At 53.9% G+C, this 24,472-nt stretch overlaps 2 protein-coding genes across 2 annotated transcripts; one reads left to right on the top strand and one right to left on the bottom strand.

Annotated features, from left to right (window-relative positions):
• The first annotated feature begins 1,120 nt into the window (after positions 1 to 1,120).
• Rab25 (RAB25, member RAS oncogene family) lies at positions 1,121 to 7,365 on the top strand. The gene is made up of 5 exons (XM_059264790.1): positions 1,121 to 1,398; positions 3,993 to 4,188; positions 5,915 to 6,108; positions 6,632 to 6,712; positions 7,047 to 7,365. The coding sequence occupies exons 1-5, from the start codon at positions 1,356 to 1,358 to the stop codon at positions 7,172 to 7,174; spliced, it is 642 nt and encodes a 213-aa protein (XP_059120773.1). The 5' UTR covers positions 1,121 to 1,355; the 3' UTR covers positions 7,175 to 7,365.
• Positions 7,366 to 8,049: 684 nt separating this feature from the next.
• On the bottom strand, positions 8,050 to 17,094 carry Mex3a (mex-3 RNA binding family member A). The gene is made up of 2 exons (XM_059265616.1): positions 16,544 to 17,094; positions 8,050 to 13,366 (listed from the first exon to the last, which is right to left on the bottom strand). The coding sequence occupies exons 1-2, from the start codon at positions 16,995 to 16,997 to the stop codon at positions 12,249 to 12,251; spliced, it is 1,572 nt and encodes a 523-aa protein (XP_059121599.1). The 5' UTR covers positions 16,998 to 17,094; the 3' UTR covers positions 8,050 to 12,248.
• Between the last annotated feature and the right edge of the window lie 7,378 nt (positions 17,095 to 24,472).

Genomic DNA, 24,472 nt, shown 5'->3' with positions numbered 1-24,472 from the left:
TGCTGAACCATCTCTCCAGCCGGGTGGCAAGTATCTTTATGTGCAGAACCATCTCATGGTCCTAAATTTTTTTTTTCTTTTTTGGTTTTTTGAGACAAGGTTTCTCTGTATATTCCTGGCTATCTTGGAACTTACTCTATAGATGATAATGCTGGCCCTGAACTCACAGAGTTCTGTCTGCCTCTGTCTCCTGAGTGCTGGGATTAAAGGTGTTTGCCACCACCGCCCCTAAATTTTTTTCCACATGTGTAGAGATGAGAAGACAACTTGGAATAGACTCTCTCCTTCCACCATATGGGTCCTAGGATCTGCTCAGGTTGTCAGGCTTGGCATCAAGTGCCTTTACTTGCTAAGCCATCTTCCTGACCCCTGGTTGGTCTCAGGAGCTAGGGTCTTGTTATGTAGCTCAGGCTGGCCTTGAACTCAACATGGTACAGGCTGGTTTCTAGCTCTCAATCCTCCAACCCAGCTTCCTGGGGATTGCAGGGTAAAGCCCCAAACCTGGCACCTCTTACAAACAAGATACCTTGCCGTGAGGCCTCAGGCCCTGACAAGAGTTGAAAACCCCATGACTCAGGGTTTTCGTCTTCAGATTCTGCACCCATATTCACTGTGTCCGGCTCTTTATGCACTTGTCTCTGCCGCCCATCTAGGAAGGGAGCAAATCTGTGTATAGTAAATAAGAAGGGACCCATCTGGGCAGGTAGAGTCCCAGCTCCACCTGAGTGAGAAATGCTGCCCATCCCTGACCTGGGGCTGTTAAGGAGGGGCTGGAAGCTGCATGCTGGTGCAGCTCCCACAGCTCTGCACCGCAGAGATGCTGCACTCAGCTTGCATTTCTTGCCACAACAGCCCTTCCCCTGGTGCCCCCAGTATGTGTCTTTACCAAAACTTGAGATGGGAAAGCTGGAGGCCCGTAGGTTTCTGCCCCGCCCCCTTCCACAAACCCTAGGAACTCTGCCATGTGCACTCAGCCTTCAGCCTCAGCCTCACCCACTGTTAACTCCAGGAGCAGGCTCTCCTATTTGGGGAGTGTGGGTTGAAAGCAGACACCTAACCTGTTTAACCTGTCTGACGTCATCTTCGCCCCACCCACCTGTGCCCCAGGTCCCCAGTCGAGCTGGCTAGCTCTTCCTGTTCTCAGCTTCCGTCCTCTCAGTTCCCACGGAGTAGCCCAACCTGCCAAAGCTGAGCCTCCGGGGCTCTTCCTGGCCTCAACTCAGCCCTCTGTCCCTCACCCCAATGAGAGGGGAGCTAGGTGCCGGTCTCTAAGCTGAGAGTTGAGGGCATTTAGCCAATAAACAGACTGTGACCTCTGCACCTGCAAACACCTTCGCTCTCCATGCTGAGCCAAGATGGGGAATGGAAAAGACGAAGATTATAATTTTGTCTTCAAGGGTAAGTTGGGGTTCTTGGAAAGGGAAGATTCTAGAGAGGGTGGGAGAGAGGCTATTTTCAGAGGAGACAGGGTCTTTTCTTGTTTTTTTATCTCTTACTTGGACCTCCCCCCCCCCCGCCCCCCCAGGATTAGCATTCCTTCTAGGAGAGAAAGGAGGCCTCGAGGAGTGTAGGCAGGTGTGGTTACAGGTGCAGATGTTTAGAAGTTGTATGCTCTATTCCTTCCTATTGCCACATTAGCAGGCTTCCCTGTCCAGTCTCTAATACACGCTCAAATCCCTGGGAATGTTAGCCCAGGAAGCGCAAGAGGTGGAAGTCCAACTTCAGAAAGGACTTGCGTTGAGGGCAGAGGGAGAAGAAAGCCAAATGAAGAGGAAGAAAGTCTGTCCAAGCAGTGGTGGCGCATGTCTTTAGTCCCAGCACTTAGGAGGCAGAGGCAGGTGGATCTCTGTGAGTTCGAGGCTAGCCTAGTCTACAGAGTGAGATCCAGGACAGCCAGGGTTACACAGAGAAACCCTGTCTTGAAAAAAACTGGGGAAATAAAAGAGGAAGAGAGTCATCCAGTCATCCTTCTGAGCAGGTGCATAGAAAGGGGAAGGAGAGACGCAGTCTTTGTTGAGCTCCGTGGTTGGTACACAGGGAAGATATTGGGACAATGCAGTGAATTTGGAGCAGTCTGATGGGTTCCACGGGACTCCTGGGCTGAACCCTGTGTGATGGGCCTTTGCACCTTCTTTGGACCCAGACACTAGGCACTGTTCACCGGGCTGTCCCTGGAAGTGAGCGTGCATCCTTCCTGCTTTTTTATTCTGGCCTCCTAGTCTCTGGTCCCTCTGTGGGTCTCTAACCCACTTCCTGAAGGCAAGGTGGCCTGGTGGCACTCTCACCCCACTTTGCACCACACCCCAGAGCCTCTCCCAATCTCAACCCCACCCTGGCCCAAGCTGGGGATCCTGTACTCCTGGCGTTTTTCCAAGGAAGCCGGTAGGGCTGTGGCCGTGGTATAGTGACTCCCATTTATTAAGCTCCTAGTAGATGCCGTTCTCACAAAATCATCTCCACATCCCTGGTGTGGTCTATCATTTTGAGTGGTCCCATGGCCTCTCTGCCACTTACCAGTTAGCACAGATGGGGTCCCAGTGCCACACTATGTGAGAGCACTGTCTCCATAGTGTGGGGTATTCCATGTTGACTATGGGCCACCATATGTGAAGATAAGCAGGAGTAAACAGGATTGGGTAGAGGGTAGTCACTTGCCATGAGAGCTCAGAGGTAGTTGGAAAACAGGAAGCTTTGGGGTAGCCTCAGAACACGGACCCTGGGGTACCACCTGGAGCTGTCTAGGAGAGGCATGGCATCCCATGTCCATGAGGGCACACTGAGCTTCCACTGTCATTGCCTTCACCCCTTGCCATGAGGGGGTGGGGCAAATCCTTCCTGGAAGGGAGAGGTGGGCAGTACATTTATGTTTAGTACAGTGTGATAGACCTACTGTGTGTGTCTATAAAAATGGGACTCGTGAAGGCATTCATGTCTCCGGGCATGATGAGGCCACATAAGGTTTTCTGGACGATGGTTGATGTGAGGAGGCACTCTATAAATGTCAGCCACTGGCGTCTCCATTTTACAGAGGAGGAAACTAACGTGTAGAGAGTGAAGTAGCTTTCCACAAAGAGGTCATGAGGGGGGCTAGAGAGGTGGTTCAGTGGGTGAGAGCACTGTTGTTCTTGCAGAGGACCCCGGTTCAATTCCCAGGACTGACATGGTGGTTCACAACCATCCATAACTCCAGTTCCATGAGATCTGACATCCTACCTGGCATCCATATGTACAAGCAAAACATACATACATAGAAGCAAGATGCTCATACACATAAAATAAATACATCTTTTTTTTTTTTTTTTTTTTTTTTTTTTTTTTTTTTTTTTTTTTGAGACAGGGTTTCTCCGTGTAGCTTTGGAGCTTGTCCTGGAACTTGCTCTGTAGACCAGGCTGGCCTCAAACTCAGAGATATCCATCCGCCTGCTTCTGCCTCCCGAGTTCTGGGATTAAAAGCGTGCGCCACCACTGCCCAGCAAATAAATACATCTTAAAACAAAACAATTTAAAAAGGCCACAAAGCCAGTGGGACAGATGCCTGCCTAACCCTAAAACCCTTGCCCTGGGTCTGAGGACATGCCCTGGATGAATGGGGATGCTTCTCCTAGCAAAGGAGAGGCAGTAATACACATGCATACACACAGGTGCACACCTACACCTTTCTATCACCCACAGAAGTGTCACCTGCCAACTTTACACCTCCCTCTTCCATGTAATCACATAACGCTCCCAAGCCCCTCTTCCTCATCCTTCCAACTCATAACTCATATACAGACATCAGCACCCCCCCCATCCTCCCACCCCCCACCTCCCCCACCCCCCCAAACACACACAAAGTTGCCCTAAGCACTGTAGCCAGCCACAGCCTCTACCAGGAGAGCCAACTCTCTCCTCGCTTTTCTGAGCTCCTTTTTTCCTGTGGCACAGACTCTCGGGCTCAGGTAGGCTCAGAGCTGCTCTGCCCTGCCTCAGCTCTCCTCTCTCCACTCCCTCAGTGGTGCTGATCGGCGAGTCAGGCGTGGGCAAGACCAATCTGCTGTCCCGGTTCACCCGCAATGAGTTCAGCCACGATAGCCGCACCACCATCGGGGTTGAGTTCTCCACCCGCACTGTAATGCTGGGCACCGCTGCTGTCAAGGCACAGATCTGGGACACAGCTGGCCTGGAGCGATACAGAGCCATCACCTCTGCGTGAGCCCAGGCCTGGGGGGTTTGTTCCTGAGGACCCTGGGAAACCAGGGCTCTCCTGTGGGCTAGAGACGTGGGAGGATGGGAGGCAGGAGACTCTGCTGTGTGTTCCCTGGGATGGGAATCATGAGGACACAAGTTCTGTGATTGACCAACAGAGACAGACAGGATGTAATGACGGTGAACACAAGTCATAGCCCCACTTACTAAGCCTCCCATGTGCCCAGGAAGATACAAAGTACTTTATACCTGGCGTTTTGTGGAGCTCTTAAAGCATTGCAGGAAGAAGTGAGGTGTTACAATCCGATCCATCCTTGCTTAGTAGACGCGTGGACTGAGAGCGCCCCCTGACTTCAGTGCTCTACTCTTGGCAACATGTCTAATCACAAGTGCCAAGGGCTAGCTGGACTCCGGAGTATGCTTTGTAGACCAGGCTAGCCTGATCTCACATGTAAACCTGGAACTCACTATGTAGTCCTGGCTGGTCTGGAACTCACTCTGTAGACCAGGCTAGTCTGGAACTCACAGAGATCTGCTGCCTCTGCTTCCTCAATGCTGGCATTAAAGGCGTGCACCACCATTCCTGGTCACTATTTTTTTTTTTTTTTACAGGCCAGAAGAGGGCACCAGATCTCATTACAGATGGTTGTGAGCCACCATGTGGTTGCTGGGAATTGAACTCAGGACCTTTGGAAGAGCAGTCAGTGCTCTTAACCTCTGAGCCATCTCTCCAGCCCCCTGGTCACTATTTTTTAAAATTAGATTGGTTGATTGATTGATTGATTGATGATTGATTGGTGGGTGGATGGATGGATGTATTATACTCAGAACTGAATTTATGGCTTCCCATACAGTAGGCATATCCCCTGCTTAGAATATGCAGTTTATAAAGCCTCAGAAAGTTAGGCCTTCTGGCACCATATCCAGCATCTCCTGGCCAGTGTTAGGTCCTGCTGTCTGAAATGTGGTCAGTCTATCATGTATGGTGGAAGATAGAACCACAAGAGGCTGGAAGCAGGAAGCAGGGGTTATTGTTATGTATACTCGAGGGCCACACCCACCCACCACTCTTACTTATTTGACCTCTTATAAGACTTGGTTGACATGTTAATAAACTAGGAATAAACCACGAATGGTGTTTCACACCTATAATACCAGCTGAAGCAGGAGGATTGCCTTGAGTTTGAATCCAGCCTGGGCTACATATTGAGTTCTTGTCTCAAAACAAAACAAGGAATAATTAGATGCCACCAGTCTGAAGACAGCCTTTTGAACTCAGAGGCTCCAGAAAGAGGCTAAATGTCTGTAGGAACTCAGGCAGGTACTGGTTCAAGGGGCAGGCATATGGCTCACCCTGGAAAGATGCCAGGAGAAGACACTAGATGAGGAGCTGTGTGAGGGAGACACTCAAAGTGGAAGATCCAAGGGCACACCTGACCAGAGTCCACGTGGGCATTGGTGGGTGAGCAGGGCTGAAGTCCGGCAGAGGACTGAGGAAGCTGGGTGCCTTTGAGGAGCGGGTGGGGGTTTGGAGCAGGGAGATGCAGCTGCGAAGACTGAGACCAGCATCCCCGCAGCACAGGGGAGCCTGGAGTGCTCTGCAGGGCTGGGGTCCTTCCTGAGTGCTGGCACATCGATGTCAGGCATTTAGCTTGAGGACTACGCTCTAGGGCTGAGCCTGACATCCCTATCTAGTCTCTGTCCACCCCTTCCTCTGACCCCCGTACAGGTACTACCGCGGAGCGGTAGGGGCCCTCCTGGTATTCGACCTAACGAAGCACCAGACCTACGCCGTTGTGGAACGCTGGCTCAAGGAACTCTATGACCACGCGGAAGCCACTATTGTTGTCATGCTTGTGGGGAACAAAAGTGACCTCAGCCAGGCCCGGGAGGTGCCCACTGAGGAGGCCTGCATGTTCGCTGGTGAGAGCCTACTCCCACGCAGTCTGACTTCTCGATTGTGCAGACACTTAGGGCCCTGAGCGGTCTACCCCTCATGAGGTTCACTGCTGCCAGGCCTTTTGGGAACCCCTATGTCTCCCCCTACTCCCTGCTGTGAGACTGCCTTCAGTAGCAGTTGTTCACAGCTGAGACAGCCCCCCACCCTGTGGGCTCCTGGTGGCCATCTCCAGTCACTGCCTCCCAAGAAGCTTTCCTTCCGGGGTGAGCAGTGAGCAGCTCAAGGCGGTGGTTTAGGAGACACCCTCTGGCCTCCTCCTGGTCAGTTACTGGACGTAGGCCAGGGAGCAAGTCCCTCCCTCATTCTCTCTGCGTTTCTAGGCTTTAACTTTCCTAAATGAACCTGCCTTATAGATTGTATAAAGGATTAAATAAGCTACTCTCTACCAAGGGTTTTGCATATAGAAAAAAGACCCAGAAAGAATTAAATAAATGTTTTCACTGTTGTCATTGATCCACAACTAATGCCTGCTTCCTCTCTGGGCAGAAAACAATGGTCTGCTGTTCCTGGAGACCTCAGCCCTGGACTCCACCAATGTTGAGCTGGCCTTTGAGACTGTCCTCAAAGGTGAGAGCCCTGCACACATTGGGTACTGTTTCAGGTGGAATACCCTGTCCTAGCCCTCAGCCCACTGTAGGCCCCCAGCCTCCTCACAGTCACTGGTCCCGCCTCCCATCCCTCCACTCATCCTAGAGTTGAAGGAAGGAACCAGAAGACCTCATTTTTTTAGGGGGCCGAGTCTGGGTCCCTTGTTTACCCAGGAAGGTAGACAAGACCCAGGTGTCAAAACAACTTCCTTCCAGCAAAAACTCTTTCCGGGGTGGTCACCTGCGCTCAGAAATGGCATGGTAAGGGGGTGGGACATTAAACTTCCAGCCTGATTACTGCTCTTTGTCCTTAGAGATCTTTGCAAAGGTGTCCAAGCAGAGGCAGAACAGCACCCGGACCAATGCCATCACCCTGGGTAATGCCCAAGCTGGACAAGATTCTGGCCCTGGGGAGAAGAAGGCTTGCTGCATTAACCTTTGACCTCAGCCATGGTCAACCCCGTGTCCCTGCCTTCGGGTACCCCTCCACCCTGACTGCAGGGCTTCTCCCCACCCTTGAGTCCTGTTCACAAGCACTCAGGGTCATCATGCCCTACCACATGTCTCTATCATCTGTCCACACCCCTCACAGGCTAGGGCCCTCCAATAAAGCTGTTTTGTATCATGCCTGGCCATCCTGCTGCCTTCCATCTGTTCCTTGTCGGATTGTCTGTGCTGCCCTTCCGACTCTGACTCCTCCTGTGAGTCCCTGATCCCTTTCTGTCACCCCCACCATATCCACTGCCCCTCAGGGGCTGCTTCTGGAGTTCTGTGGTCTGGGGACAGGGCCAAGAGGGCAGGAATTGCCCACCCTTCCCTCTGCCAACCCTTAGGGCAGGTGGGGGATGGAAGATTGTGTGGAGGGGAGAGGTATTTGAAAGGCAAAACAAAAGAAACCGTCCTCCAGCACCATCTGGTACCCAAAGCCCTGGTGCCAAGAACTGAGGTCACTCTAATGCCAGGGGCAAGACAAGGTAGCTGGGAAAGATTCTAGGAAGCAGGGCCAGCCTAGCGTATGTCCTCAGGAGGGTTCCACAGACTGGAGGGGAGCACCCAATCCAGTCCTTTCCCTAAACAGGGAGGAACTGAAATTGGTAGAGTAGCGGGAGGATTTTGTCTCTAACATCTTTTCCAGGGAGCCGAGAGACAGCTCTCTAAGCAAGGGATGGCAGGGAACCCTGGAGGTACCCGCTTTCCAGGCCAGAGTACTACCACCCCCATTGCAAGTGCCACGCAAGACCCAACGGCCGGTCATACAGTCAAAGACAAAGTCTTAAGTAATAATACTTTTAATAAAATTAACTTCTCAATAGCACATTTAATACATTAACCCTCCCCCTTCTTGGTTTCTCTGCATTGTGTGCAACATCACTTTGACTTGATTATTCATGGGTCCATTTTTATTTCCCACCTTTACTTTGCATTTGAAAATCTTCCTTGGTGATTTGTACGAGTCACTAGATGCCTCAAATTAAGTCTGACCACGATCCTATTCTACTTTCTACAGTGGAGAGACCATCTTTCCCTGCCCCAGGGCTGTCTCCACCCACCCACCTGACCTCTCAAGCACTCACCCTCAGGTAGGCAAGGGGAAGTTCTCCCTTTCCCAGATGCTACCATCTCAAACTATCGAGGGTCCTAGGGCAAAAAAGGGCAGGGGGACCTCTAGTCTCTAGATGGGGTGAGAAGAGTGAATCGGGAGATGGAGATGTGTTTGGGCTCCAGGGTTATGAAGTGGCATGTCAATCACTGGTTTACTGCTTGCTCAGACTGAAGCCGAGGCCTCTCCCCATCCTGATCCCATTGCCAGCAGGGGCTGATGGAAGGCAAGTGCTTAAAAATGCTTATCTCTCACATGCAAAAAGCTAGGCTTCCAGTTTTCCGTGGGGAAGGTGATGCGATATGGCCATGTGGGTGATCCCTGTTTGAACACAGAGGGGGGCTAGCGCACAAGGGCTGCATTGTGGTCACCAAAGCTCCCTGCACACTTTCACCACTGTACTTTGGGGGGTAGGTTCTCCCAGGCCAATATCTGCCCTCTACTTCCTGAGTAGAAAGTGTTTCTTGGGATCTAACTTTCTCTGAGACTCCACAAAGCCCAGTGTGGTGGTGGTGCATGCCTTGTAGTCCCAGCAACTGAAGGCAGCAAGATGGCTGCTTGTTTAAGGCCAGACTGAGCTAGAGACCCTGTGTCAAAAAATAAAAACAAAGCCCCACTACACATGTGAAGGAAAAGAGCACTAGATTGCATTGCCGCCCCCACCCTGCTCGGGCTGTGGAAAATCCGAGCTGACAAGCACGTGCATGCTCATGGTTGAGTCGCTATCCACCTCACTCTCGGAACCAACCTGTAGCAAGATGGACTGAGGTGACTGCAAGGACCTCCTCAGTGTGGCCTGGGAGAAGCTGCCTTGGGTGGGGGGTGGGCATGAGGAGTAGGGGCTTCTCACCAGATGGCCAGGCTCTCCGCCCAGTCGCACCTGGCTTCAGATGGCCAGTGTGTACCCTGGCAAAGACCCTGGGACTGAGCCCCTCATGTACTTGTCCCACACTTACAAACCTAAGGATTCTCAGAATCAACCCCAGCAGACTGGAAGCTCCCAATCTTTGCTAGCAGCCTGCTCCGACCCTGTCCCCAGGGGTAGAGCAGCTCAGCCGCTGGCCTCTATTCTTTTTTCCATACTTTTATACATTCTACTGGGCGCGGGGCCCACAATGCTACTAAACTTTAAGCTATCTGAGTATCATCTACTAAGTAACTAGTAATTCTTTTTTCTTTCTCTAGGATTATATGAAATAAATTTGAATTATTTTGTAGTATTCTCTTCTTTTAAACCCCTCGGTTTTTCTTTCTCTTCTCATTTTTTTTCTTCTCTTTTTGGTTAAAAAAAAAAATCTATTTCTCTTAAATCTCACGCCTCTGAGGGTTTCCACAGGCCTGCTAGGCCTCCGTTCGTTCTGGTTGTCCCCTCCTTACTTGGCCCTGGCACAGGGTAGGAGAAGGAGGGGACACCCCAGGACCCTCAGTCCTTAGTCCCAAAGCCTCTTCCTTTCTGGTTAATCCCTTCCTTTGTTTGGCTCCGCCAGCTCCCCTGAGGGGGAGGAGGAGGGGAGCCCACGGAATGAAATCCAATCTACTGGTGGGGGCCCCAGAAGGGACCGACTCCCCCATCCCCTCTCTCCACCATCCATCCCAGGATGCTCCCCCAAGAAAAGCAAATGACATTTCTCCCCAAAAAAAGGTGGGGGGAAAAAAAAAGAACATAAACCCGAACATATATTAAAAACTTTTTTAAGATTTAACTCTGAATACAAATGTATTTTTTCTTCTCTCCCTACATATATTCTAAACCTTCTAAAGTTTTTTTTTTTTAAGGATCACTTTATCATAAAATAAAATATCCTTTTCATATAATAAATTACCTAATAAAAAGTCTTTTTTTTCATATTAGCCCAGGTTCTTTGCTACATTTATACGGTAATAAATGCCTTTATTAAAATAGAATATTAAATTATAAAGAACTGCTTTTTTTTCTTTTTTGCTATTTTTGTTTCCTCTCCTGTTGGTCGCCCATCTCACTCCCTTGGTTTCTGCTTTGTCGCTCACGTTTGCGTTTGGCGCTTGTTTCCAGGGAAGGCTCACTCAGCAAGGGTGGGACTGGATCTGGGAGCCCCTAGTGGTAACAGTCTTTTGCCTTTGTGGGTAAGGAGTGGAGAGGGGGAGGGGGACGACAGACAGACATCCCTTCTTCCCACCCCCTCCCACCCCCTGCCCCTGGGCAACCCAGGGTGCCCATTTGGTTTGGTTTCTATTGTACAGACATCTCAAGATGGCTCACATTGGTGGGAAGGAGGGAAGCTGCCACAGGCCAGTTTTCTGGGCTGTGACCTCCTTCCTCTCCCCTCCCAGGCTGGTGGTCTGGAGGGGAAGGCTGAGGAGAGGCAAGTTAATTCACGACAGGCAAAGGAGAGACCGGACCCCCCTCTGTGCCTTCATCCCACATCCTTTCTCCATCCAGGAAGAATGGGATCCTGAGCAGGAAGAGCTCAGAGTAGTCCCACCCGACTATATACAAGCATTTCCTGGGCCTCCTGGGCCTCCCCATCACCCAGCCTCTCCTGGCCCGGCCAGCGGAACCAGGAGGGTAGGAGGCTGTCGACAGACACAAGTGAGCAATGGAACAGCAAAGTGGCGCCAGGCCCATCACAATACCTGACTCTCGTAACAGGCCCTGCTGCACCCCAATCCTGCTTTGCCCCGGCTTGACCCCTCACCAAAGATCTGGCCTCTCTCCTCAGCCAGCGCGTAAGACAGAGACTTCATGATTTGTGGCTAATAAGGATTCAATAATGGTTCAGCTAGGTGCAGAGAGGTCAGGGGGGTAGGCCACTGCAGGTGAGGGGGAGGGGAGCCCTTCCAGACACGTTTCTCCTGCCCCAGGACTTTTCCTGCCTCCCATTTTCCCTTCCTTTGGCCAGAAGTAGTATTCCCTAAGTATAATGCCCATAGATGATAAAGGTGGGGTTTCAACCCTTTATGTACCCCCATTATTAGTTTCCCCTCTCAAACTGTCACTGAGTCTCCGGCTACATTCCATCGAGAACTGGAACGGATTCTTTGGAGGAGTGGGGGGACAGGGCTGTCTAGTACATGAAGAGGAACGGGGGGGGGGGGTACTATCAAAATGTTCTCCAGACTTCTCCCCAGGATGGTATCCCCAAAGCTGGGCTAGAAGGGGCAGGAAGGGGGAAGGGAAGACAGGCAGAGAGGAGCAAGAGACACTGAAAGCGACAGCCAGGGAAGTGGGACTGAAGAAACAGAAAAAAGCGAAGGGCAAAGCCAGAAGAAAAGTCGGGGAAAAGCCAAGCAGAAAGTTGGAGGGGAAAGAGAAGCCCCTCTTTCCAGATCTCTCCAGCCCAGCTTTGTAAGACAGATGAGTTGTGAGCCCTTTATTGATTGACACCCTCCTCCACCCCAGAATATCTGCCCAGATCTTTGATAGGCCCCCTTCTCCCTTACACTGTTGGGAACTCAGGGTATGAGTGGGGAGGGGGGTAAAGGGTCCTTAGGAGGTGGGAGGTCAGGACCAGAGGAGCGGGGATCACTAAGACCACCTCTAGTTACAGGCTGGCAATTCTCGCCCTCCTGTGTTCTCTTACCCCTCCGCAGAGGAAGGGGCAAAATGACACACGGATGAGGAGAAGGGAAAGGTCAGGATGTCCTGGTGGCCACTTCAGGCTAAACAAAAGCTTCTCTTAGCTGCTTCCAGATTTAAGGGTGTGTTGAGGTATCAGAGTTGTAACTCTAGTAAAACGTACGGTCTGGCCCCTTCCCAAAGGGTAACCAGAGGTTCTGAAAGTGGCTGCCCCCGCCCCAGCCACTCTGGCCTCCCTCCCCACCCCAGCGAGCGAATATTTCTAAGCACCTTGCCCTATAGTCACTGATTTTCCAAAAGGCCCTACAGGTCCAGGGTAGCACCCTGGGCAGCGGGCCCAGGAGACCAGGGACAGGGAGCTTAGGAAAATATTCGGATGGCTTGCGTGGCGGTGATGTGGCAGACAGGACACTCTGGGTCCGTCCTCTCGCAGATGCGTACTGCACACTCCATGCAGAAAAGGTTGTGTCCACAGGGCACCAGGGCGGCTGTCACTTCGCTCTCAAAGCACACCATGCAGTCCCGCCCGCCGCCGCCGCCGCCTGGGCTCCGCAGCCCTCCCGCCCCCAGTTTAGAGAAGCCCTGAAGTGGCTCTCCAGGCGGCCGCCGAGGGAGCCCGGCCAGCTGCTCCGGCCCCGCAGAGGTGGCTGGAGAGCGGTGTGCGCCAGGTGGGCCCGCGCGAGCCTTGGCCGAAGAGGAGGAGGAGGAGGAGGCAGAAAAGAGCACCGAGGTGGGCGTGGCATTCTCCTGGCCCGCCCACAGCGGGGGGCTAGTCTCCGCCACGCCGTAGTACACGTCCTGCTTGCCCACGCCGTAGCCCGGAAACAGATACCCGCCGTAGCCGAAGTCCCCGCCCTGATCGCCTAGGCGCGGGGCCTCGAAGGCCGAGTCCACGCCGCACTCGCCGATGCAGCCCAGGCTGTTCTGCCGGAAGGTGGAAAGCGGCTTGCAGCCGGGAGCATGCACCCGCCAGGCATCGGAGTAGCGGCTGTCCAGCGCTGCGTCGGGGCTGCCAGCCAGGAAGTCGCCGTCGCTGTTGTACTCGAGGATCTTGCCGGTGCGCACGGCGATGTGCGTCTCGATCTCCTCCCGCGCACGTTCCACGTTGCCCGGGGCGCCGGTGATCTCGAACACCGGGTCGCGGTCCCGGCTGGGGGTGATGATGTATGTGTTGGTCTGCTGCTGGATGCGTTTGATGGTCGCTCCCTTGGGGCCCACCACCAGTCCCACCACACGGTAGGGCACGCGTACACGGATGGTCACCTGGCCCGGCAGAGCAGGGGCCACGCCAAAGGCGGCGCCAGACTTGTTCCGTGAGGCTCTTATCATGGAGAAGTGCTCAGCGGCTGAGATGATTTCCCGCCGGGCTGTGGCCACGTCTTCCCGCCTTCCAGTCACCATGAACACCGGCTCCTCACCTCGCACAGGAGTCTTGATGTAGGTGTTGGTCTTGGCTCTCAGAGCCTTAATCTTGCAGCCTGAACAGAGTAGAAAGAAATTCACAGGACAGGGTACTGGGATCGTCTCCAGAATCCTAGCCTCCCAGGGACCCTTCAGCTGGTCCAGTGACACCCCCATAACCACACACACAGCCCACCCCACTTGACCAATCAATCGATGCACTAGTTTCTCTTGCATACCATTCGGGGCCTCCCAAACACACTCCTCCAACACAACCTCCTTCAGAACCTTTCAGAAAAGCGGCTAACCCAAAACCTGCTCACAAACTCTTCGCTGAGCATCTGCCCTTCCAAGTTACCAACCTCTCCGTCACCTCTCCTGATCTTTGCTCAAAACTCCAATGCACTCCTTAACCCACAGTCTACTCATGTGACCTCCATTCATTAAAAGAGTCTGTCCTCTAGCTCACCCAGGGACATTGACCACCGTCTGCTGTGACCTCCCCATGCCTTCTGCCCCATAATCTCTGTGATTCTCCACATCCTAAAAAGTTTGCAGCACCTGACTCAGTGGGGGACTTGGGGGAGAGGAGGGAACGGGGTGGGGGTCAAGGACAGAATTTCACGGGAGAGGAAGTAGAAGACAGTGTCATCCAGAGGACGCGTACTCTTGTTCTCTGCCCCTGAGAGCAGGGCTGAGATGTACTGGAGGCTGAGAGAACTGGGCATTTCTGGACCCATGCATGCTCCTGCTTTGAAGGAGTATCAGGTTAGAACCGGGAGCTTGGGGAGAGAGGCAGGAAGAGAAAGAAAAGTGAGACAAAGAGAAGAGGAGGGGCAAGAAGGAGGGCTGGGCTACCTGTCGGGAAAGGCTGGAGACCTCAATGGCTGGGTGAACCTGCCTGCCTTCATGGAACCTCAGAGCCCCTCACCCCTCCTCCAGACAGGAGCGTGAGTACCTAAGGGTACTGAAGCAGTGGGCAGAGCGCGCCGTCCAGGCAGTCTTTCGGGGTGGGTAGAATACCCCTCCCCATGCACACGGGCTCTCTCCCGTCTCTCTTCCCCAGCACACAGACCGTGGATCAATACACACCAGGCCTTTGCCCCATTCTCACAAACTCCCTGGGCTCCCCAGGCACACCTCCCTGCTGTGTGTCCTTCCTCACCTCCTCAACACACTACCAATCCAAAGTCAAGTGCCCACTCTTCTGACTCTGCCCCAACCCTCAACTGCAGGCCTCCGTGGGGGCTTGTTTTTCTTTCCCCTCCTCCACTCCAAACAGTGTCTTTTCTAACCCTAAGGGATTGGAGGGACACGGTGGGTTAGGGACCTATCTTTAAAACGTATTAGGAAGGAAAATTTGACCCCTCCCCTTCTTCTCAGACCTGTTGGCAGTTAAGAAGTCCTACTTGTTGTCAAGCCCACAGCTTGCTGCTTTAACAGCAGTGGATGACGGTTGGATTTGTGAGGCTTGGAGGACCAAAGCACGGTGCGTTCGGCCAACTCTACTTACATGCCATCTGACGGGCACCTAAGCTCTCTCTGGCTCTTAAGTTCTGGATCCCAAAACTTCAGTGGGAGCTAGGTATCTTTGAGGGTGGGGGAGTGTGGGAGCACAAGCTCTGGTAGAAGACTAAGGAGAAAAGCCAGAGCGGGGCGGTGGAGAACCCAGCGCCTCAGCCTCTTGGGATCTGCAGCCCTGCAGCATCTCCAGGAGGCCAGAGTCAGAGAAACACTAAAACTGCAGCAGCAGGGGGAAGGGGAGTCAGGAGAGCACTTCCGTGGACTTCTGGAATGGGGAAGGGCGGTCGTGTGTGCCCTGAATAGGAGGAATTCTACTTTTATGATGGACAGACACATTTCATAAGAAGGCAGAAAGAGTAAAAAGGACCCCATTAAATTCTGGTGCCTTCCAAGACCTCACCCAAGTAGAGATATTAATATCCCCACCCAATTCCAGGCTCTGGATTTCCAGTGTCTCTGACAAGGAGGGGAAATCCAACTTTCTAAACCAGATACCCCAAGAGATTGAGGGAGGGGGCGCTGTGCAGGGGAGTGGCAAGCTCCCCTCCTCCACTCAGCTCTCCCTTCCAAATCCTCCAGCCCCAATGCTAGGGGGGATGAAGTGGGATTCGGAGTAGGGGCCCCAGCCTGTCTCCCCTCCACCGCCAGGAACTGGCCTCCTCCTCTGCTCCCGCGGAATGCAGACCCTCCATTGTTCCCCACGGTGGGACAGCTCCTCCCCCACTCCACCTCTCAGCCCGGCCCCTTTGCAATATCCAAATCCCGCCCCCCCCAGCCCCCGAGAAGCTAGGAGGGGAAGGGTCCCCAAGATCCAGGCTGCTCAGTTTGGGTACTCACCAACACTCCCACCCATCCAGGGATGCTGGGCTGAGGAGGGTGTGGTAACATACTCCATTGGCTTAATCCAACACCCCTCCCAGCACACCCAGACACGCACCCACCACCCAATTTCCAAGTGGAGGTTTCTCTGCTCCTTCACCGACATGCCCCTCCTGCCCTGTCCCACGCGTTCACTCAGAGTCTCCTCTTCAGACCCCTGGCTCCAGGCCGTGGCCAGCCCAGAACAAAAGCAAGACCGAGAAGGAGAGGCCCACGCCAGGGCTGGTACCTCCTCAGAGACACCCTCCCCAAACACAAGAGCTCACACAAGGTCGCCTGCAGGCGACCACAGAACCCCTCTCTGCCAAGGGCTCCCTCATCACCTCTCCCCAGACTGGGACCCTCCCCTGGGCCACACCCCCTTTCATTCCTACACTCAGCCCAACAAAGAGACAGATCCTCAGTCGGGCTTCATGGACCGGGTCTCCCTTAGAGTCCCCAACTCCAACCACAGAAGGTCCCAGGAGTGCCCCCTCCCCAGTCTACAAGCAGATACCAGAGTAGAGACTTCCAAGTAATTGCACATTCCGTCAGTCCTTCCAGCCGGGAGCCGACACCCCCTCCGCACAGACCCCGGGATTGGGAGGCAGCTCCCCCTCCCCTTTCCTTTCCCAGTTCCAGGATATTTCTTTGTCTACGGGCGGAGCCCCAGGGGAGGAAGGGTCCCGAGAACCGTCCCGACCAGGGGTAGCAGGGAACTTTGTGGCACTTGGAATCTGGGCAGGGGGCGGGGCCCCCTTTGTCGGGAAGGGACAGAGCCAGAGGCGGGCAAAGAGGGAAGCGGTGAACTTTCGGCGCCGGGGACGGCAAGCCCCCACTCCAACCCTCGCGGTGTCGGGACGCCCGCTTACCTTGCCTGCCCACGATCTCGGCCACGTGCTCGGAGGTGGGCACGGGAACGCACTCCGTGGTGTTGCTGCTGCCCTTCAGGCGCAGCTCGGCCTCTTTGTAGAGCGCGCAGAGCTTGGCGTCGTTCGCCCCTTTGGGGGCGGTGGGGGGCTGGGGCGTCTGCGCCGCGGGGGCCGCGCTCGGGGCGGCCGGGGCCGCCGCGGGCGGCGGCGGCGGGGCCGGCTGCGGGGGGGCGGCCGGCTGCGCGGGGGCGCCGCCCCCCCCACCTCCCCCGTCCTCGCCCGCCGTGGGGGCGGGGGGCTCCCCCAAACCCAGGAGGCAGAGTTGATCAAGAGCCAGCTGAAGGGCGCGCTCGTCTTCCAGCAGCCCTCGGTCCTTAGCGCTTCCCCCGAAACATCCTAGTTCTCCAAAGCCCCCATTTCTTTCCATTATTCCAGATACCACTAGACTAGGCATGGCGAAACAAAAGCTGGGGGAGAGAGAGAGGGAGAGAGAGAGAGGTGGTGGAAGGGAGAAGAGGAGAGAGGAGGGGAGGGGAGAGGAGAGGAGGGGGTGTGTGGGGAGGGGGAACAAAGAGCTGGGGAGGGGGGAAGAAAGCGAGATAGAAAGATAGACCCACCCCTAAGCCCCCCTCCCCAAGCACCCTGTAACCTGACTCCCCTCGCCCCAGCCCCCGGGTGGGGGTGGGGGAAAAGAAGCAAAACCAAGAAAGCAGATCTCCTCTCCTCCGGGGTGACGGGGTGGGGTGGGGGGCTGCGGGCCCTGGCCCCCACCCCTCCGCCTCGGAGTCTCTACCCTCCGCCGAGCAGACGCCCCCTTAGGCTCCCGCACCGAGCCCCAGTCCCGGAGCGTCGCTCAGTGGCCCCCAATAGAGCCCAGCCCCTTCCAGCGCTCAAACTCTTTTGTTTTAAATGAACTGGATGGAGCAGCATGGAACTGACGGGAGGGGGGCGCGCCGGGGGCGCCCGGGGCATGCCGGGAGTTGTAGTTTCCCGCCCTCGGGCGCGGGGACGAATTCGGGCAAGGAGGGGATGCGCCCCTCGGGCTCTGCCTACCGCTCACCGGCAAAGCCTCGGGTGGGCTGGGAGTCGTGGTCCGGGAATTTTCAGGAGCCGGCGGTATGCGGGAAGGGAGCGGGCGTGGAAAGACGTCGTTCCCCGGCCCCGCGGGTCCCGGGCCTTTTTCTTATGGTAATGAGGGCCGGGGCGGAGCGGCCGCGTGGCTGCAGTGTCCTCCCTCCTCCCCGCGCGATCGCGGAGTCCACAGGCTCAGGCCTCCGGGAGAGCGCTCGCGGAGCAGACAAAGCCCGCGGCCGCTATGGTGGGAGGAGCAGGTCTCCGAGCTTCGTGGGGGCCGGGAAGGGGCGTTGGGGTGGGGTGGGCACCCCTGGTAGAGGATGTGGTCCCCTCGTCTCTTAAGTAAATCACCCCCCTCCTCCAGCCCCCCAGTTCCGGGATCTCAGAGACCGCGGCTTGGGAGGTGAGTTAGTTCGCGCCCCCGTGGCCCGTGCAGTGACCGGGTGAGGAAGAGGAGGCGCGGAGGGAGAGGATGGGGGTGCGGGGCCGAGCAGGGAGCCCGGAAGGGTCCTAAAGGCTTCGTGTGACTTAGTTTGGGGCCTTGAACTTTGCTAGATTGGGAACCCAGATTTCCTTCATTCCTGAGCCACGAATACAGTGGAGGAGGTCATTTGTCCCTTGGGATTGTCATTCCGCTGTTTCACTCGCCTCTTACTTTTATTAACCCGTAATTCAGCCCCTTTGAACCTAGAGATCTGTTGAAAGAGATCAGAAATAAGTTTTTAAGACTTGACAGAGAGTTGAGAGGGAGTTAGATTGTATTGCAGTCTTTTCTTCTGCTCTACCCTGTATCCTCAGCACTTCTTTTATCCAAGAGAAGGGATGGGACCACGTCTAGAGGTCTTGAGGTCAGACTCTTAAGAGCAACCTTCCCCAAATTGGACAGCAGTAAGTGGGTATGTCCCGGTGGTGTGTAGGATGTCTTTTTTTTTTTTTTTTTTTTTTTTTGGAATGCTTTGGGAAACAGAAATCTGAATTAGTCGTGTAGTTAGGTTTTGCGTAAAGATAGGGCAGTGAATTGAGGTAGCCTCACAGACAGGGCACAGTGAGGCCGGGAGGGCTAAATTTAGGCCCAGTTCCCTAAACTGGTTCTTGGAAAGAGTGAGTTCGCCCATCAGGAGGAGAGCAGGAGTCTGAGCAGAGTGCCGAGTGGTGGGAGGGGCTGATGGCTTATGCCCAGCAGGCTGGCTTTTCCCTTCCAGGGATGGAGAATTTGGGGCTGAGGAACCTGGGAAGCCGAGCAGGGGAGGGGGTGCCCCTGCGTGGAGGGTTGAACAGCTTATCAACACATTTTATGGGATTGGATGCTCGTGCCCTCCAGCAGGAGTGGGAGGGAACTGCTGAGTGGCCCTTCTGACTTCTGTTGTCTCTCTGTCCCGGGAGCCTGGACTAGGGAGCCTGGGGTGCGGGGGAACATGGGAGTTTCTTTCGGGGGGGGGGGGAGTTCCTGCCGGGGACCAGGTGATAGTGGGGCCGGCAGCTGTTTTGAGCTTTCCTGCCCTCACTGAAACAAGATAACCCCCAGAGTTTGCCCTGTCTCTGCTCCCCTCCCCACTAAACCAATTAAGGCGGGAGGTTAATGACCAAAAAAGCCTTGGGGATTTGGTCAGGGAAGAAAACAAAGTGCAGAACCTTGAGTGGGGACAGGATGGCTGCTAAAGGGGCAAGGGACAGGCTGAAGGTGGAGTGGGTAAGATGGCACCCCACTGGACCCACATTTCCCCACTGGAGCCCCCCATGCATCAGGGATGCATCAGCCCCCAGGGTTTCTTAGTGCACACACACAAAAGGTCATGCTCTGACTCCAGACGTCCTCCAAGGCCCGAGAGAGCACATGTGAGCTTGTGAGCTTGGAGGGCAAGATATGTGTGGACGACTCAGGTGTAGCCCCGGGAACAGGTGTCTGCAGAGCTGACAGGTGCAGAGGAGCTGTGGGGACAAGGAACCTGCTCTTGCTCCTGAGGCTGAGGCCTCCTTTGTACGGGCTAATGCTACCCAGGCTGGGCTGCTGTGCACCGGCCCTGCTTAGCTTCCCTGCCCTAGTGGCCATCCTCCCCGAGGGTTATGAGGGCAGAGACCTGTCTCATGCCACTCCCTCTACTCTGCCCTGTGACAGAAGGGTGTGGAGGGTGTGTATTGGTCCCCTTCCGGACCCTGAGGATGTCTGTCTCTCTCTCCTCTCTGTCTGTCCCACTTCTGTGTATGTGTCTCTCCATTCCTGTCATCACAAAGGAACCAAAGGACTTTGTTGTTGTTGAATTGGCTGTGAGCATGGGATCCTTATGTGTATGTGTGTGTATGTGTGCATGTATGGGGTGCAGGGCAGGAAAGGTGACCCAGTGGGACGCGGTCCCTGTGGAACGCCAATGACACGAGTGTGGTAGAAAGTGCGTATTGTGAGACCTGTTTCCCTGTCTACTGTGAGCAATCTTTTTGTTGTTGTTTTTTGGTTTGGTTTGGTTTAGTTTAGTTTTTGGTTTGGTTGTTTTTTTTTTTTTTTTTTTTTTTTTGGCTTTTCGAGACAGGGTTTCTCTCTGTAGCTTTGTGCCTTTCATGGAACTCAATCTGTAGCTCAGGCTGGCCTCGAACTCACAGAGATCCGCCTGGCTCTGCCTCCCGAATGCTGGGATTAAAGGTGTGCGCCACCACCGCCCGGTGTAGTTTAGTTTTTTTAAGACAGGGTTTCTCTCTGTAGCTTTGGAGCTTGTCTTGGAACTCGCTCTGTAGACCAGGCTGGCCTCAAACTCACAGAGATCCTCCTGCCTCTGCCTCCCGAGTTCTGGGATTAAAGGCGTGCGCCACCACCGCCCAGCTACTCTGAGTAGTCTTGAGTGCCCGTTCTTGGCTGTCTACATAGTAAGTACCACAGTCGCAAAGCACATACCTAACACCTGAGGCCCGGAGAGGGAGGGAGACACAGTAGCCTCAGTTTACCCCCTACCCCTCCCTGTTGCCCTACTCCTCACAGGCTGCCTCAGTTCAGTCTCCCTCCCATGCGTTGTGAGGTTTCCACTCTCCTCCTTATTCTTACTCAGTTGCATTTTATTTATTTATATGTTATGGGTATGCACATGCTACAGCACACACATGAAGGTCAGAGACCATGTGGGAACAGATTCTGTCTCCCTCTACCTTGTGAGTCCCAGGGATTGAACTCAGGTTGTCAGATTTGGCTGCAAGCCCCTTTATCCACTGAGCCATCTTGATGGCCTTTTTTAATTTTGTTTCATTTTTCAAGACAGGGTTTTTCTGTATAGCCTTGGCTGTCCTGGAACTCACTCGGTAGACCAGGCTAGCTTTGAACTCAAAGAGATCCACCTGCCTCCTTGCTAGAATTAAAGGCATGAGCCTGGCTTGATGGCTTTTTTTTTTTTTTTTTTTTTTTTTGGAGACAAGGTCTCACTCATGTAACTGAGACCAGCCTTGAACTCCAGTCTCCACCTCCTAAGTACTGGTATTACATATTTGCGCATGTTTTTCTTTCTTCATACCTCTTGTTGGAAACACATCTGGATGTCTAGCCTCTGCCTTTCTTGCTGAAAATGTGCAGTTAATTTTCTCCCTTAGGCTGGAATGCCCTCAGTGTGTTAATTTCTTTAGAACAGTTTTTCAGTATTTATGTTTTTTTTGTGTATGTATATGACAGAGACAGTGTGTGTGTGTGTGTGTGTGTGTGTGTGTGTGTGTGTGTGTACCACAGCACATATGCAGGAGACCAAGAACAACTTGAGGAAGTTCCAGGGGTTAAATTCAAGTCCTCAGACTTGGTGGTAAGCTGCTTTACCTGTGAGCCTTATGGCCTGCCCACATCTTATTTCAACTAATGAGAATATACTGGGTAAAATTCTGCACACTGTGTGAAAGTGATCTCAGACTTGATCCCTGCTCTCATGGAAACGTAGGAACTGGCCTACATGGCCAAAGAGGATAAATGTGAGAGCAAAAACATCTCTGGGGCTTGAAGAGCCACCAAACTTGGCAGGAAGGGTAGGTGACTGGCCCCTTAGTCTCTCGGCCTGAATCTCCAAGCCCTGCGCAGCCCCCATGCTTGGGCCTGAACAGACAACATTTCTGCTCCTCACTGCCGGATCGCCCGCACTATCTGACTCCCCCAGGGATAGCAACAACAAGGGGCCGGGCTGGAGCCTGGGCCCCCAGGACAGCTGGCTAACAAGGCCCCTCTGGGACTCCAGTCTGGGCCCCAGCATTCAGGAGGCGGCGATACTGGAGCTGTGACAGTTGGCCCTTAGATTCCCCACCCCGTGGCGCCAGCTCTGGTTTCGGGCTGGGTGAGGGAGGGGATTAGTTGCCCTCCTGGGACGGGGAGGCAGTAAACATGGCTCCCTGTGAGGACTTTTCCTCCCTGGGGCGGAGCGCTAGGGTAGATGTGAGGAGGGGTTTTGGCTAGGGTGACTTGTGTAGTGTAGACTGTCATGTGCAGGAGGTCAGAGCGGGCGGGCGTGGAAGGCGTGTGAAGTCTGGCCCTTCTCATTTGCAGAGACTGGGGTTCTGTGACTCCCTTCTGCCTCCTGTACTGGTCTGCTTCCTTTTCAGAAAAGGGAAGAGGAAGTCAGAAAGGGGGATGAGGAAGGACATTACGTTTCCTGAAGGTTCTCTTCTTAGGTTCTTCAAACTTTGTATTTGATCTTCTATTGTTGTTGTATTACATGTATTTAATGTGTGCATGTACTGGAACTGTAATTTCTTTTTATTATTATTATTTCCAAGACAAGGTTTCTCTGTAGTTTTGGTGCCTGTCCTGGATCTCGCTTTGTAGACCAGGCTGACCTCGAACTCACAGAGATCTGCCTGGCTCTGCCTCCCGAGTGCTGGGATTAAAGGCGTGCGCCACCACCGCCCGGCTTGGAACTGTAATTTCTATCAGTGCTTGACATCAAGAGATCTGAGGCTCAGAGATGGTAAGTAACCTCCCCAGGTTACACAGCTGGTACGTGGAAATTTCACCGTTCAAAGTTGGAGTTGTCGGACTCCAGCCCTGGGCCCCCAGAGGTTGGAGACCTCAGAGGAGTGACATTTAAAGCTGGAGCAGTTTGGGGATACTTCCTGGCTGAGGTGGGTCTGTTGGAACCACTAAAGGAGTGAGGGTCACTGGGAGGGAGGGACTTGGGGGAGTGTTTCTGGAGGTTGTGTGGGAGGTGGCCAGCGGGGCTTGCTGCAGAGGAGTTGCTCACTTTCACCGATTCTGGGAAGCATTGAGTACGTGTGGCCACCAGGGGGTGCTGCAGGACAGTCACCTGCCTCCCAGTGGTCAGGTGGGCCAGGACCCAGGTGCTGCCTGCCTCTGGAACCATTGGTCTGTGCTCTGCCCTGCACAACTCAGATTTGGTCTCAAGCCCCCACCTGCCCCTCCATTTTGAGCAGGACATCCCACATGTGGAAGACAGGAGATCTTGATGGCAGTCTATTCCAGATCCAGAATGGAGACCCTAGGTGGCAGAGACCCTCCAGCAGCTTACTCTGCCTTCCTGTCCAGTGCCTTCCTGAGTCCCTTGGAGAAACTGTTCGGAGGAATTGTGAAGGATACAGGCGTTTGAGTCCAGCTGGCTGGGTCTGCAGGGAAATAATAACTACCTGAGAAAGATTTGAAATGTTTCATCCAGTGAGCATTGATTGAACATTTATTGTGCTGCACATTGTCCTAGGCACTGGGCAGACTCCAGAGGATAAGGAGGGCGAAACCTGCCCTGGGGTGGAGCCAGTGTTCTATAGGGTGTTGGGTAGGTGGCAGCGTATGAATACGTAGATGGTGTCCTTCTGGTAGTGACAGTCACTATGAAGGAAATAAAGCAGGGGATGGAGGCAGAAGGATTTGAAGTGGTTTGTTTTGGGGACAGAGTCTCACTGTGTAGTCCTAGCTGACCTGGAACTCACTATGTAGACCAGGCTGGCCTCCAGCTCAGAGATTTGCCTGCCTCTGACTCCTGTGGAGTGCTGAGATTAAAGACGTACGCCACCATACGAGGCTCATTTTGTTTTATTTTGAAAGGTGCTGAGCCCCATCTGGCCTTGAACTTTCTGTATAGCTAAAGAGGACATCCAAGTCCTGACTTCCTGTCCCCACCTCCCAAATGCGGAGACTATTGGCATGTTCCACCACACCTGCCTGAGGAACCAGGGTCACTGGGGCATTTCTCCGGGTGCCTGTAAAGCAGCAGGGTGCCTGCCTTTGGGTGCTAGTGTTACTGTTGGCTTGTTTCTTTTTGGTACTCTCCTTCCCCTACACTACCATTTCCCTCTCTGGAATCCTTCACACTTCTCCCAACAGCCCTACATGGTGAACAGGGACTGGCTTAGGAACTAAGAGCCCCAACTTTTTAATTCTGGCTCTGGGCCGGGCGGTGGTGGCGCACGCTTTTAATCCCAGCACTCGGGAGGCAGAGGCAGGCGGATCTCTGTGAGTTTGAGGCCAGCCTGGTCTCCAAAGTGAGTTCCAGGAAAGGCGCAAAATTACACAGAGAAACCCTGTCTCGAAAAACCAAAAAAAAAAAAAAAAAATTCTGGCTCTGTCCCCAAAAGGGCCCCCAGCCCCAGCCTTCCTAACTTCCGGTAAGTGACATCACCACCCACCTGGTTGCTCAAGCCCGAAAACTGAGCCATCTGGGATTTCTGCTTTCCTGTGACTTGCACCCAGTGCCTTGACAAGGCCTAAATGAAACCTCGGAGTATTTCCTGCCAGGCTGGAGAGATGGTTCAGTGCTTAAAAGCACTGGCTGCTCTTCCAGAAGACCCGAGTGCAATTCCCAGCACCTATGTGATGACTCACAACCTTCAGTTTCAGAGGATCCAAAGCCCTGTTCTGGCCCCTGTGGGCACCAGGCACACATGTGTTGTGTG

Source organism: Peromyscus eremicus, chromosome 6 (genome assembly GCF_949786415.1).
Source record: "Peromyscus eremicus chromosome 6, PerEre_H2_v1, whole genome shotgun sequence".
NCBI classification, from domain to species: domain Eukaryota; kingdom Metazoa; phylum Chordata; class Mammalia; order Rodentia; family Cricetidae; genus Peromyscus; species Peromyscus eremicus.
The sequence above is the reverse complement of the archived record's forward strand: the minus strand, read 5'-3'. Positions and strand labels throughout refer to the sequence as shown.